Consider the following 15808-nt stretch of genomic DNA (forward strand, 5'->3'; position numbering starts at 1 on the left):
CATCAAGTCACTGGTAAGCATCAACTGAAAATAACCTGAATTTTGGTAGTATTTGGATATGAAGAGAAAACATTTTGAGGTATTCAACGCTGATGCATTTGGAATGTTACAGCACTGGAGAGTTTAATACATGTTACACCTGTAACCGGCTGTTACTTGCAATTAAACACCTGCTCCCAAATAGAGTAATCTACCTGAAATAAATTATTTAAGCGAAACCAAAGGTTTTGGTAAAATGTGATGCCATTGTCACCTGTTCTTACACAATCGATTGACTCTTGCAGCATGAATAGTGTAGTTCAAATGTAGATCGATAAATGAATAATTTAGGTAACAAAAAGAAATGAAATGTGAAAACTACGATTTCAAGAAATCCCCTTATGCAGATAATAATGTACAGTTATGCATTGATGTGTTCTATATCTCTGAATGTTAGCTACTTACGGGAGCATTGAAGGGACTCCTTCCCCAAAAGCGCCTTTTCGCACACCAAACATGGAATCACACCCGAATGTGTCCCAGCCACAAAGTGATGCCTGTTTGTTTTTTCTTTATCTTTGGTGTCCTTATTTTTCACCTTCATGAGCAATGTTTACAATATAAGGAAAAAGAAAAGAAATTTAGACTGGGAGAAGCAGAAATTTGCAATATGCATATCTTCATTACCCAACGTGTAACTCCTATAATTAAAACGCTTGATTACAGAGACACCCCAACACACTGTATCTTTTTTTGTTTTATATAGCGCAAACTCGTCCCGAAGGTATCAGAGCGCTTCACATGAGCACCAGTTACAGACAGACAAGTTCATTTCGATAGGCACATGGGGCCTCATTTATGAAGGCCTTGCGCCACCGGTGCGTCACTTTTTCCCATTTTAAAAATCATAAATAAGGCCCATGGAGAGTAAGTGATCTGCTGAGAATTACAGAATGTTGAGCTTCCCTGCCGAGACTCGATCCCAGTTCCCCAGCTTCAAGGTCAACCGCTCTAGCCCACGTCCTCTCCACATTAAGTACAGTACAAGACGAATAATTAGCATACAGACACAGGGTATGGGGCAATATTGACCGCACCTAACTCCTTAGTTGGATTATTTTGGGCGCCTGGGACCTGAGGCGCAATACCCTTCCGTCTCCTTATGGAACACTTCACAAAATACTAATTTAGCATACAATGATCCGGCACTCCATTTAGTGATTAGAACATATAACAATACATCAATTTCTCAAAAGAACAGAAAGAGCAGGTCATGATGTGACTTCTTTATTAAAAAAATTATTTTGTTTTCTTCTTTCTTATAAAACGTGCAAGGTAGCCAAACACGAGGTAGCCAACAGTGAAAGACGAAATGGTTACACATGCATATTATTTTTCATCCTCATGTTTGGCTCCTGCATGGATAAGAATCTGGATTTGATGCCATGATTGCCATTGCGTCCAAAATACTGTACATTTGAAATTTGATGACGTCAACATCTGCTCTAGCACGTGAGAATTAGATTTATACGCATTCAAAACTTTTATTGTTTATTTTTCATGTAGTACTCCATATTAACACTTGCTTGCTTCGTACCCTTATGCCCTTTCTGCACAAAAACAATCCTACCAACAACACAGGCACCCTTGAACCAAGGTACAAGGGTGTCTGCATTCGTGCTAGTATGCTCAAACAGCGTCATCGCAGGGGGAAAAGGCAGGAATGCACCATATTGGATAAATACGGTGCATTTCTGCCCTTTGTCTTTGACGTAGGGCAGAGCAGCAAGGTGACTTGCTGTGCGGCCCTACACCAAATCCCCATAAATGAGGCACCTGGAGCATGATTGGACAACTCGGAAAGCCAGGTCTTCAGCTTCTTGCGAAATCTAAGAAATGAGGAGTAGTGGCAAGACATATGATGCTTTAGAAACAATGTAGGAGAAGGCTCAACTTCCAGTTCTGGTTTTCCAGATGTGTGGGATTTATGTAAGTGTGATTCTTGATGAGAAGAGTTGTCTGGAAGGTTTGTGGAAGCAGATGCAATTGTTGAGGTATGCTGGGCCAGTGGTATCTAGTGCTTTGAAAATGTGGGTGAGGAGCCTCAATTGTGGTTGTAAATGGAGAGCCAGCGGAGCTCCTTCAGGTGTGATGTGATGTGAGTGTGGCATGGGAGGTTGGGAGTGATTCTGGCCACCAAGTTCTGAATAGTCTGCAGCCTTCTAGTGAGTGTTTTGTTGATCTCGGCATAGAGCATGTTCCCATAGTCCAGCTTGCTTGTGACAAGGGCGTGTGTGAGGGTTTCTGGGTACTGATTGGGGGCCATTTGAATATCTTCCTCTGCATCTTCAGAGTAAGGAAGCATAAGGCAGCAACAGCATTGACTTGGGTGGTCATGTACAGTTTGCAGTTGAAGATGATCCAGAGGTTCTTGTTGTGGGGGTGCCTATCAGTCCTAGCTCTGTTGGCCACCCGTCGAGTCCCAAAGTAATGTGCTCTTCCCAAAGACCACGGTTTCCGTCTTGTCGAGGTTTAGCTTTAGAAAGTTAGTCTTCATCCAATTTGTTTGATTTTAAAATATCTAAGTGTACTGACCTTGTTTTACACTTATGCTGCAGCTCTTTGGAATCGGGCAGCTGAAGAAGATTCTGGGGCTTTGCATGAATATACACTTTAACGACTTTGCAGTTTATTTCTACTTATTTAGTTGCAATATTTTTTATTAATCACTCTCCTCATAAGCAACCTGGACATATTTTGCTTCTTTTTTTTTTAAACTACTTGAATGACCTCCTCCCTCCATATGAACCCTTGTGAAATTATATATGACTGCTATAAAGATACAACACATTCAGGCAAAGTTCGGTCTATCAGCAACTCTCTTGCGTATAATATGTTTCATACACGGACCATTGACATGTCTTGGATACCTCATACACATTTGACCATATATAACTGCAAGGTCTTATAGCCTCCAGATCCCTGCTATATCTCCTTTACAATTCTTTTGCCTTAAAATCTTCCAGTATCGTGTTCCACTCTAGGGAGATAGGCTTTTTGCGCAGACCCCGGTCTTCTTCCCTCTAAAGCTCAGGGCTCTCTGCTTTGCATCTCACCACTTCGCTATATCACTCGGTCGCTAAGGAAGCCGCAGTGGCTTTCCAGCGTTTAGTTATTGCACACTTGGCCAGAATTAGCGCTAAATTGAGAAATCTGAACGCGGGGTTGCCACTTTTGGATTTCATACCCAACCCCAGTAGGGAATGTTCCTCTAATACACCCCGCCTTCCGGGGGCCACCTCCCTTAAGACCTTATGCACTTCCTATTCCTACCTATTTCAATAAAACTATAAAACTGCGTTGTAGGAAATTATCTATAAAAGATGGCACCTTAAAGCCTTGTTTTAAGAGAAATCAATCACTAGAAAATCCTGTTAGGATCAAAATTAGGCATTAGATTTTATACAACTGGCCATTGTGGCGTCACTCACAATTCATTGGTGTCGGTTTCTAATATTTTTCACTTTACCTTGCTTTTATTGCGTGTGCTGCTCATTCTGTTCTTCAGAAAGCTCAGAGTACGGCTCATTGTGTATTTTTCAGATTCTGCTTTCGCTGGTGCCATATATTTGTCCCAATCTTCCTCCTCAATCCTGAAAGACAAACAGAGTTACCACTCCACATCACATATTCAATGTCATGAATGTTACAAAACATTTCTAGATTTGTATTTTACAAATCTGACACTACAGGCATTGTTGTCATGCAAGCATTATTGATAAACACAACTATTATATTCCAGCACTTAAAAGGACTAAAAACAGTATAAGGATTTTTCGCACTCTAAAAAACAGTAGAACTTTACCAGCTGGAGCGCTCTCCTGACAATGAAAAATGGCTTCTTTCAGCATTTGTTTAGTTATACAGAATTACCTGAAAGACTTTGGATCATGGGCGTCATGCATCACCTACTCCCCAGTAGAGAAATGAATCTTGTGCACATTGTCCACAGAAATGTCCATTGAACAATGTGCTGTATAATCTTTGTGTCTTCAAGAATAAGTTTTACAACAACAGCTAGGACAACAAGTTGATTATCCTAGATGCCCTCCAGCTGCTAGTTGTCTTGTGTCATTAAAATTGTGGTGGTCAGCATTGGGTTGTGGGACTATTATGAAACCTATGTACATAACTAAATATATACATATATATACACGAGCAAATGTTCCAAATGGGAGGAGCAGCTGATTAGCTGGTGCTGGCGGCGAGGTTAGGGACACCCTCGCAGATTATGCTTGAGCAAAAGACCTTCAATTAAGAAGACGCCGCACTCCACTTCAAAGATTTTTCCTTAGTTGTTTATGTCCTATATAGGTTCCCCACCTACGCGTTTCGGACATACACTGTCCCTGGTCACGGTTAACAAACAGGTTTGTTAACCGTGGCCAGGGAGAGTGTATGTCGGAAACGCGTAGGTGGGGAACCTACAGGAAATAAACAACTAAGGAAAAATCTTTGAAGTGGTGTGCGGCGTCTTCTTAATTGAAGGTCTTTTGCTCAAGCATATGTATATATATATGTATATATATATATATATATATATATATATATATATATATATATATATATATATATATATACACATACACATATATACATGTGTGTGCCTATATATGTGTGTGTGTGTAAATATATGTGTGTGTGTGTGTAAATATATATAAATAGATACAGATTGTTTTTATTATGAAGCAGAAATAACAACCCTTTATTTTATGTTTTTCAGAGTGCACAAATGCTTTTAACCACTAATTTAAAACGACTTGAAAATACAGAACAATTAATTCTGGAAAACAAAACATATAAAACCCAATGGGATGGAACTATAACTTGTGCCTTAAAGTAACTATACCTCGCTCCCCCTCTATGCACAGTCTTGTCATCAAAGGAATAATTTCAGATGTTGCTGATCAATGATGTCATAGATCATGTCATCAGTGATATATATGTGGAGTAATTCGCGATACATGGCAAGGGTGCGAGTTATAGTTACTTTAGGGCACAAGTTATAGTTACTATGGATAACTATAACTGCTAAATTTCAGTGGTTTTTGTTTAGTTTTAAACATTATGTTGTCATTGAAATTTTCACCTAACTATAACTTTACTTTAACCTTTGTTTTTTTCTGTGAGTTTCTAATGTTTTTGTTAATGTAAAGCAAGATATAATTACAATTCCTAACTACAAAATCCCTTTAACCCTTGTTTTTTTCCAGTGAATTTCTAGGCTTTTTGTTTTAACATTAAGTAATATCTTATTACCATACGTAACATCAACCCCATGCCTTCATTCAGGCCCTGCATCTAAGCCCTTGCAGGCAAGCAACCCCATGCCGAGCACAGCCTTCTGGCATGCACAGCAAACGGTTCGTCTTTCAGGTCCTGCCCGCACTCTGGCAGACTTACATTGTCAAAGAGTCACTACACCAAAATATGATAAGTGGGGCTATTTGTAATCAAATGCATAGTTTAGTAATTTACACAATGCAATGTTTAAAAATAGGAATTATTATAAAAAGGTTGAATGGAGTTTTATTTAAAAAATCATGAAATAAACATGTCTGTGATTCTTTCTTTTAACAGTTTTTATTATTGCATTTTACGGCCTGAAAATGGTAAAAATCATGGAAATGTGGGTTTAAAAAAAACATTTCTTCAAGTCTTTCTTGTAAAAAAATTAAGCCCAATAAACACAATCATTAAAACAACCACAAGAGGGACTTGCAATGAAAGAGCAAAAGGCTACAGCTAAAAGTGTTTTTGAAAAGAAATTGTAAGTTCTCCTGGGGTCATGGATTCAAAGACCCAGGAAACTTATTGTTTTTTATGTGATCTGGGAGTTGTTGAACTCCCTGCAGCCCTTCTGCAACAATAAAAAAAAGTTTGGTGGTGGGTTACAGAGCTCTCGCAGGGCATTATGGGGCGCTCCTTCATGAAGCAGGGAATAAGTACTGAGCGGCTCCTGACGCTCATTTATTAATCTTTCTTTTTCTATTTTGGGGTCCCGGTGCCCCCCTGGAACACTGTTTTTACAATTATTGGGGAGGGGGAGTGCCTGTTTGGGAGCAGAGTTAGTGTTTGCTCTCGCTTGGCGGGAGTTACCACAGTGCCCGCCAAGCGGATACAAACAGCTATGTGTCTGGGGTGGGCACCCCGGGACATAGGGAGCCGGCCCTGAGGGATGGCAGACCCCAGGGCCTTTCATAGCTCCAGGTGGGGGACTGGGTAACCCCCCTCTCACTATTCAAAATTTCATAGGCCCTGGGAAGGTGGTGGTCCCTGGGGGGTCTGTGGGGTCTCCTTTGCATATATTTAATTTTAGCCCCGCAGAGGCTGTATTCCCAGGGGCTTCAAACATCCCCAGGAGGGGGGTCTGTGCAGCCCACTCATTCTATCATGGCCACCATCTATCATATTCATAAATCCCTGGGAAGGTGGTGGTCTCTGGGGCTCAATAGAGCTATAGAACATGGGACTGGTGTGCCCCCTTCCTTATTTACCACATGCCTCCAAGACCTGGTCCACGCTTGCTTTTTATTTATTTTTTCGCCGAATTAGCAAATCCTCTGTGCTTTTCAGTGAAAATGAAAAAAAGCTTTTTTGCCCTAGCAGGGTGCCAAGGGGGCCACAGGACCAGGGCAAGGGGGTCAGGGTATTCCTTCATTGCCCCCTTTTCTTTTTTTTACTGGTTTTGGAACTTGGCTTCAGCCTAGTCCCAACATGGCTGCAAATACTTCCTGGTTGAAGTGTTGGTAGGCAATGAGATCTCTTTACAAGAATTCCTAGACATACACATTTGGATTTATTTTATTAACTCTAAAACTATGGAATGGATTTACACCAAATAACTACTTACCGTCCTGTTACCTCCAGTAAGTCCCACAAAGCAGAATTGCTGAGAAGTGGTCAGAGGCCACACACCCTTTCTTCAAACGTGCCTCGTAGCTCACTACTAGCTGGAGAATGAAGTCCCCTTTTTTTAAATTTTATTTACAGGTTTGTACCGCGCTGGCTTCGACTCCCAGAGGAGTATCTCCGCGCCTTTGGCTCCTACCACATAAATTTAGGGGAAGAACTGTGGTGCAGTTATTCTAGTCTAATGTTGGAATAAGAACGTCTTCAACATCTTTCTGAAAGGGAGGTGTTCAGCACATAGCCCTTGACTCTTGAGGGTCCTTGGGCCCCATTTCAATAATGGGAGGTGGACAGCAAATCCCCCCTACTGGGACAATTTGGCCCCGGGGACCCCATTCCCCAGGGCCTGGCCTCTCTACTGGGTGCCCTAGGGAAACACTCCAACCAAAATCAGGGACTTCTTCAACAGCAACATACCTGATCTTCTCTTCTAGACCGGAACATGGCTCAACCCAGCCTCCAACCGAGACATCACCGCAGCCATACCGTCCGCCTACAAATTGTACACCAGAACCACACCCACAAACCAGGTTAAGGACTCACGATCATCTCCAAAAACACAATTGACTGTACCACCTTCATAAACATCAACCTCATGGAACATCCCTACTTCAAAATACAAACGGATTACAATGCCACCCTTATAGGGAACACTCTCCTACCATCCCCCGGGCTCCTGAGCAGAACCACATCCCAGACTTCATTTCTCCCCTCTCCATCAGAAAAAACAACTATAGGGACCTCGATTTCCACCTGGAAGACAGCACAGACACTAACTCAACAGCCTCAGCAACCTCAGACTCACCCAGCTCATCCAAGGACCAACCCACACAGCAGGCCACACCCTCAACCCTATTTTCTCCTCCAACAACAGGATAACACCACCCACACGACCGCTCTCACATGATCTGATCACTACATTATACATTTTAAGATACCTGCCCACCAAGCCACCCCATCAGAAAAAACTTAAAGCACTATCACTGGGGAAAATGTCCAAAGAAATGTGGGCTAAGACCCTACAGGAACGCCCACCGAATCAAACAGGGTAAACCTCAATGTCGAAACCAAGTTCTTCAATAAATAATTCACCAACTGCGCCAACCACAATGCTCCCACCAGAAACAAAACGTACAAAAGCAACAAAAGACACAGCTGGTAAATGAATAACCTCGGTGAGTCCATGCTCCACTGCATACAGCTTAAGACAAAATGAAGACTCGACAAAAACAGCATTACATGATCCACATAAAAAAACACCTTCAACCTCTACCACCAACAACTATGGGGCTCAAAGAAAAAGGCCCTAACTCTTAGACTGAAAGACAGCTGGAACAACGGCAATGAGCTCTTCACCCTTGTCAAGGCATTCTCCAATCCAGCAGCTGCCAACAACAACATCCTCCCATCTCAAGCACTCTGCAACCTCTCTAAATTCTACGAACACAAGATTGACAAGATCTACAACACATTCGACCCACAGCTATCGATACAAACTTCCCCAACCAGGCGGACTCCTCCTTCATTGCCAAACAGTAGCTAAGTAACAGGAATCCCCTCTTGAACAAAGAAACCACCGAACTGATGATTACTATCCAATCAGAAGCCCCCTCAAACCCATGCCCCTACTTCATATACAACCTTGGAAGAGCTGAACCACCCATGTTGAGAAATCTCCCCAGGAGGCATTCTAGCGCCTGAATATAGCATTAGGGGACGCAAATTCTCACTCACACTCGCCAACTTAACATTGGCGAGGTGTGCACAAGAAAAAACTCGGCCTTGCAGCAATTGGCGGAGTTTTGCCAGAACTCTGCGAGTGGGAAAAACTTTGCTGGCCGAGAGGAATTTGTCGTCCACCCCTATCCACAATATCGTTCCAGCTAACCTCAACTACCACCTCAACTTCTACCAACCTACCAGTCACCTTTGATCTGTGACCTAGGCAGCAGTACACCTCCCTTGCATCAAGAAGACCAGAAGAAGAGGGTGCTTCTTCTCATACCTCGCAGCCAAGATCTGGACAATATCCTGAAACACCTCAGAACCTCCCCCTCCCTCATGGACTTCCGAAGGCACCTCAAGATATGGCTCTTCCAGGTGAAACTGGCATGAGCTACTCCTCCCCCCTCAGGGTTGCTCTACTCAATGCCTGGATACTATCAGGGGTGATTATCCATGCTCTACAAATTCACATAACAACATAACATAAAAGAGATCACCTATGCACATGTTATAGAATGTGTAAGAACTTGCGTTAAACAGAGATTTGCCTGGAAAGTCTCGCAGTTAAGAGGATGCTGAGCACTCAGGTCCCATCCTGGAGTACCAAACACTCTTCAAAAAGCATGTACATTTGGATGTCTGACATTTTCACCACAACACTGAACTGCTATGCTAATCAGAGAATAACCTGCTACTAAATACTACAGCCACATTATGAAATTGATCAACTGCCTTCGGGGCGCAAATACGCCACAGAAATTAGATATAAACTGGTGTTAGTACTGCAGACACACACAATTTGAGGACAGATAAGGACAACTAGATTAATCTATTCCATCCATGTTCTACACAGGACTTACATGACCACTAACATTAATCTTGTTTAGTTAGTACTATTATTCTAGTTTTTTCCCGAGCCTTAATAAATCTGCCAGTTTTTTTTTATTCCACTTCCACACTCTCTGCAATTTCCTTTGCCTTGCACAAGAAATTTCCTTTGAATTCAACAAGACTTTGGAATAATCTTTACTCAGAACCGCAGTGCCTCACCAGCTTCACACGTTTAAGAGGAGCATGAAAATTGTCTTTTATTAGAGTAATCTTGCTACTTGGAAAATATGAACTCCCTCCTAAGCATTTTATTCGCACTTCCAGAGTTTCTTTGTGCCCTTTCTCCTTCCTGTACCTGATCCTCTCTCTACCATCCCAATCCCTTTTCCCCTTGGCCAAGGTCGGCTATCCTGTGAGTGCTTCAAAACAGCTACTGTAGTGTGGGCTCCATATGAGTTGTGTAAACAATACTAAATAAACTGGTATTATTTTGTCGTCCTAACTCTGTCAAACCTACTTTATTTGTTTTCATCTGATAATATAAAACACTAGAAATATGGAATTTGAGATAGTAAATGATAAACTTTACACCAAACCACTGATCATAACATCACTATTGCAACAGTAACAATTATCACAAATGTAAGCATCTGTAGTACAATATTATGGAGGCAGAAAAATATTTGTTTTTTTCAGGTCCATACCTTTGCTGTTTTATCTGCTCTGGAAGACTGTAGGCCCTTTGTTCTAAAACACACAAAAAACGACAATCACGTACTGTATGTAAGTTTGGGTACAGTATGAATGTGTTAAAACGCACAGCCACCACCACGATTTATGATTAACATTTATTATGATTGGTACAATACGATTTCACAAAACTGATCAGATTGGAAAACCACAACATAAATATGATTGAACACCATTAAGCACACATTTCTCCACAACCACACAGGAAAATAAAACCAACTAATGGCTCTGATCTTTTAAGGTTACAAATTTGAGATTCAAAGGATCTATTTTTAATATCGGAGATGTAGCTGCAAGGAGCCTGATTCATAAAAGGAAGAGTAGATGTATTAAATGATATATAGGTCTACGTTTCTTTCAGATGTGCTTGTATAATATGCAAGTCTCAAATGAATACTGACATTAGAAACATAAGGCATTATAAATCATAGATTTACACCTATATAGTTACAGAAATTTTCCATAGAGAAAATATTTTCTTTGAAGTCAGCCTCTTTGCCTATAACAGCAACAAATATTGGGCCACTTGAGTGTTTTTCATGCAAATGTGTAATCATACGCCTGCCGTTTCTGGCAGCAGGAGAACACATGCAAAATGGGTGTGAAAAACCCCTTCGAACAGAATGAAAGAATACCAGTGAAGGAAATAATATTAAACAGTTCCAAGCAAATTTGTTTCAGCACTGATTTCAAATAGAGTGAAACGAGGAGTAACCATGTTGGAAAATTCCAATTTGTCGCCTATCATTTTTACAAATTGGCCTTTCTCCTTCTATTGTTATGTCCCAAGACATCCAGGAATTTCCACTGCCTGCTCTTGGTAATTTGGAGCAAAGGTAAGTTATACTTTGCCATCTACTGTGATTTGCTTATGTTGATAACAAACCTGGTATTCTCAGACTAAAATAAAATTTAAACAGGTGTACTTTCCTGCATGAAGAGTACATTGCCACCACTGCCCAAAGATCAATGTAGAAAATCTCATGCAAGGTTGTTTTGCGGCCTTGGTTACCATTGCAGTACTTACTGCTGGGATGGAGCAGAGACATAGATTTAGACAGCGAAAGAGCCTGCAGTAGGGATCGCCCATTGTTGTGGATAACACCATCTACAGAGCAGGAATAAATCCTTTAGAGATACATATAGATTGTAAGACGTTCTCGACCTTTGCTGATGGTACCCTCTTCGTGAGAAAAAGTTCTTACTTTCATAGTGGTAAGACCAAATATAAGGATTAAGCTTCCAGAATAAAATGACCAGCAAATCCTGCAAATCATCCTATGTTTATTTATTAGAACAATTAAGTAATGAGTTTTATTGACATTGTAGCAATGGCTCATGACATTCCCCATTTAAAACTGGCATAGTATCTCACAATCTTTAAACATTTATACCCACTCACAAATGATCCACAAATATTTTTCTCAGAACTTACCTTGTTTATAAATTAACTTTAGTGCAACATCTTTTTCACCCCTTCTGCTCAAAACAGCATGTAGAAAAGTTTGATTTATAAACATCAGATACTTAGGTGAACCACCATTATTCCTTAGTTACAGGCACTTGAAAACCTCAAAGTTAAGTATAGTTATTCTCTTAGTTTCCCTCGACAGGAATGACATTCTCTCCTTTTCTTTATTCGAGTTTAGCAATCTTTTCTTTGCTTCATAATCTGGCTGTCACTTGCCTGCTAATTGGTCTTTTGAATCCTCCTAAACACCACCGTAATCTTCCACTTCCAATAATGCAACTGAACTTTTCTGTGTCTGAAACTAATTTCTATTTAGAGTATATTCACCACTTCTGGTTTTGTAGCAATGTCCCTTCTAACAATCCAGTTATGTCCATCTCTCCATTGATTTTACCCCCAGCTTTTAATTTTGCACACATTTGCCCGCTTAACCACCCCTTTCTCCTGTATTCTACACACTTTCCTGGTTTATGGCCAGTCTAGCACCATTTCTAGCATACAAATCCAAGTACCCTGAAGAAAAGCAATGCAATTTGTTGCAAATCTAAGGTATATTCATGAAAACGTGAAAAACACACAATAATAACAATAATCGCGATAATAAGAAAATAATGGTAACAATAGTAGTAATGGTAATAGTAACAATATTATTATTAATAATAATAAAAATAATAATAATAACCACAATCATAAAATAATACATTTAATATTAGACAATATAGTACTAAAATCATTATTTTATCAATACCCCTTTTAAAATTTGTATGGCATATTATTGTATTAGTAAGAATAACACTAACGGTAGTATAATAATAATGATTTATTATTAACATTTTTACATATACAAAATACAATTAATAATAATAAGTGTCATTATTATTGTTAATCTTATCATTAATGCTCGTAAACCTAATGATAATGAGCTTAATTATTATTCCAATTATCATTATCAATATTAATAGCAATGTAAGACTACTACTAATACTAAGACTACTACTGCTAATGGTAACAATAATAACTATTATTGTTGTTATTATTAGTTGTAGTAGCATTATTATGATTTATTATTATTATTAATATTATTGCTAGTATTAACCCCTTCTATGCGTGCGTCGGGCAACGGACGTGGCGAGCACCATGTTCGTAGTGCTGCGCACGTCCGTTGGCCGACGCAGCCCCACCCATACCTTTAAACCGCTGCACCACGGCAGAATTGCCGCTGCTGTTAAGCGGTTAATAACATTATAATGGTCAACAGTGCCATCCACAGAGAATGAAGATCTTGACAGGAGAGCAAAGTCCAAAAATGAAATGACAGAAAAGAGGCAGATCCTCCTCTCCAGTATGCAGCTACTGAGAGTCAAGATGAAGACAATTGTATCATTCCTTACCAATGACCAGCTTCCACTGATGCCACAAATGTGCTCTGGTTAAGGGACAGCACAGCACTGTAGGCTACAGGAAGTGCCCCTTGTCCACTGGCTGGCACCAGAAGACGAGGGTCTGATTCCCGATGCCATTTTCACATATTTTTGTCACATGAACAGGCCACTTACAAGTGTAAATCAGGGTTTGGAGTTCACAAACCATGAATTTACAGTCATTCTAGCAGTCACTAATGAATAATTGCTTTCCCCTCAATGGGTAATATAATATTGTTCATGTGTAAATTCTATTCCAGGGTGTGGAGTGGGTGTTCCGGGCCAGCAATGTCCTGCTAGCTTTGGAGGCATCCACAAACTAACAAGTTTGAGGGCATTCACAAATGTTTCTATAACCAATGATTACTCTGGAAAAGATCAGAGATGTACTCCTGCCAAGGGTATGAATCACTGCCTGTGCGTGGTGGAAATAGGAAGTACACCCCCTGAAGTTGGTTGGGGTATGGAGGAGGGGGTTTATCCAAGGAGGAAAAGGTATTTTCATATGTGCAATTGTCCAGTGTATACAGTAATAAATGCAGAAACCTCTATGCGTGGCAGGAGATACAAATTCTAAAATGTTTACCAGGAGTACTACCGCAAACATTTCAACAATCACAGGCTTCCATAGGTGCTCTTGGAAATTCCTAAAGTTTAGAAATTTGCACCCAAGCGAGGCAATGACTGTGTGGGCCGATGACGGAAGCCATTCCTGATTGGTGCCTGGTGGATTTCTTTCCATCGAATGTGTGTTTCCTACATGAACGTGGAATCATTCATTTTGATGCCATTGGTTACACGCAGACATAGGTGAGGGTATACTGTTTTGCATTTGCAATGAACGCACTAATCTCCTCCACTTTGTGGTAATACTTTTAGATCTGAATGAAAGGAATCTAGAGGCCTCACAAGCAATGCAGGCAGCACCGGTCAGGGAAAGATAACCCTATTCTAAAATTCAGACACTCCTAAAAACATAGCCATAGCAACTGTTTCGGTGTGCTCCAGGAAGTGGAAAAACTCAACTGGGGAAGATTGGAAGATGAAGTTAAAAAATATCGAATTAGGGAGCTGTGGATCTTTTCACTGTTTTCTTCAAATGCTTAACCACAATCTCCAATTTATAGGGTATTGTCCTTGCATATTCAAAATTAAAATTTGCTTAACATGGAAAACTTTATAAATAGCAACAAAATACGCATTATTTGATTGGCTGTTAAACATATGACCCTAATTTGCTTAGTTTGCAGAACAAATCAAAATTTGCCCCATACAGTCACACAGCCCCTATAACTGCTATCATTTACAAGGAATAATTCTTAGGGCAATAAGGACACCTTCAAAGCAATCCTTTATTGTCGCCCTAATTATGACCCATTTGTACCTGCTGAAGAAGTCCCTGTCTGGCTCCACTTGAACTGACAGTTCCTTTCTACCTGTTTGGTTTTACCTTCCTTTCATAATGCCTTCTTCTCACAGCTACCTAATTTTCAGGAAATGTCTTTTTTGAAATGCCACCTTGATTACGTGTAAAGGGCTCTTAGTGGCACTAAGAAAAATAAAAAATAAATAATTGCACTAATTTGGAAGCTTGTGGCTGAGATTACTTTTTTAATTAAACATAATTTAAACAAAATGTACTGTTATGTTTTGCAATATTTTCTTTTTCTTAATCCTATCGCAGAGCATTTAAATTAGTTTATATCCATGCACGGACATAATTCTACATATGAGTAGGTCACATAAGAAGTGCCCAGCAGACAATCAAAATTTCCTTTTACTGAAAACGTCAACACAACCTAAAGCCTAGTCTCACGTCAATAACTCGTCATGAAACCGCCCACTATTTTGGTTGGTAACACGTGGAATATCAGAAAGATGAATGGAACTGACATACTGTTGTGATCAAGGGGATCCCCGTGTCATTGCATAATGATGCATTGCAGAATTTGCTTGAGGCAAAAGAAATGTAGTATTACCTCACTGAGCTACATGCATGCCCTCAACAGAAAGGCATTTGATGTCATGAACTTGGCAGCACATTTATTTATCTTGATATTTTATGCTCATCTCAACTATATCAAAAGATAACATTTTCCCTCTTAAACCTTTTTTAGTAGTACATAGTATTAATGTCGCCCATTTTAATCGCAATCTCTACCACTAGCAGTAGGGAAAGCTCTAAGAAGATGAGGCTTACCTTCAGTGGAGTCGCACGCTGCAACATCCCGGATCACGCGTGATTTCCCTGGATAAGACTTTGGTGATGAGCATGAATAGGAACGCAGTCGAACCCCAGATGCCAACAATTCCTAAAAGAGGTCAAAGCAGATCATAAATAGTTGATGATCATCATGACATCGTTCTACGGTGCATTTACACTAGGCAGTTTCTTGGTGTTAATAAAATCCCTATATTGCATGGAGCGCAGGTGGAGTCTGCGGGCGAGAAAAGCTATCGTTTGCACTTGCTGAGCTTCAACACTGCCTGACAAGATTGTCTTACAAACTGAAAAGCTTTCAATACAAAGTGTCTTGGCTTACCCTTTAAAACTGGGCAGCTAAACAGCTTCCAGAGAAAAATGTGTAGAGTTGTGTGTAACAAACCAACTAACAGCAACACATTTCAAGACATAATATACTTAAGGGCCAAAAGCAGA

General features: G+C 40.2%; 1 protein-coding gene across 6 annotated transcripts in view; it reads right to left on the minus strand.

The window, feature by feature from the left end:
- The window catches only part of ARHGEF28 (Rho guanine nucleotide exchange factor 28), a 954264-nt gene that overhangs the window by 206124 nt on the left and 732332 nt on the right, over positions 1–15808 (minus strand). For 3 of the 6 annotated variants that reach the window (XM_086960785.1, XM_086960784.1, XM_086960788.1), the window contains 5 exons: positions 15350–15461; positions 11285–11365; positions 10212–10254; positions 3509–3632; positions 445–577 (listed from right to left, as the gene is read on the minus strand). In XM_086960785.1, the coding sequence (XP_086816911.1) occupies positions 445–577; positions 3509–3632; positions 10212–10254; positions 11285–11365; positions 15350–15461 (493 nt within the window). The remainder of the gene's footprint in view (positions 1–444; positions 578–3508; positions 3633–10211; positions 10255–11284; positions 11366–15349; positions 15462–15808) is intronic. The other 3 variants (XM_086960787.1, XM_086960786.1, XM_086960789.1) reach the window with 1 other exon arrangement.

The sequence above is a fragment of the Lissotriton vulgaris genome, chromosome 3_1 (genome assembly GCF_964263255.1).
Source record: "Lissotriton vulgaris chromosome 3_1, aLisVul1.2, whole genome shotgun sequence".
Taxonomy (NCBI): domain Eukaryota; kingdom Metazoa; phylum Chordata; class Amphibia; order Caudata; family Salamandridae; genus Lissotriton; species Lissotriton vulgaris.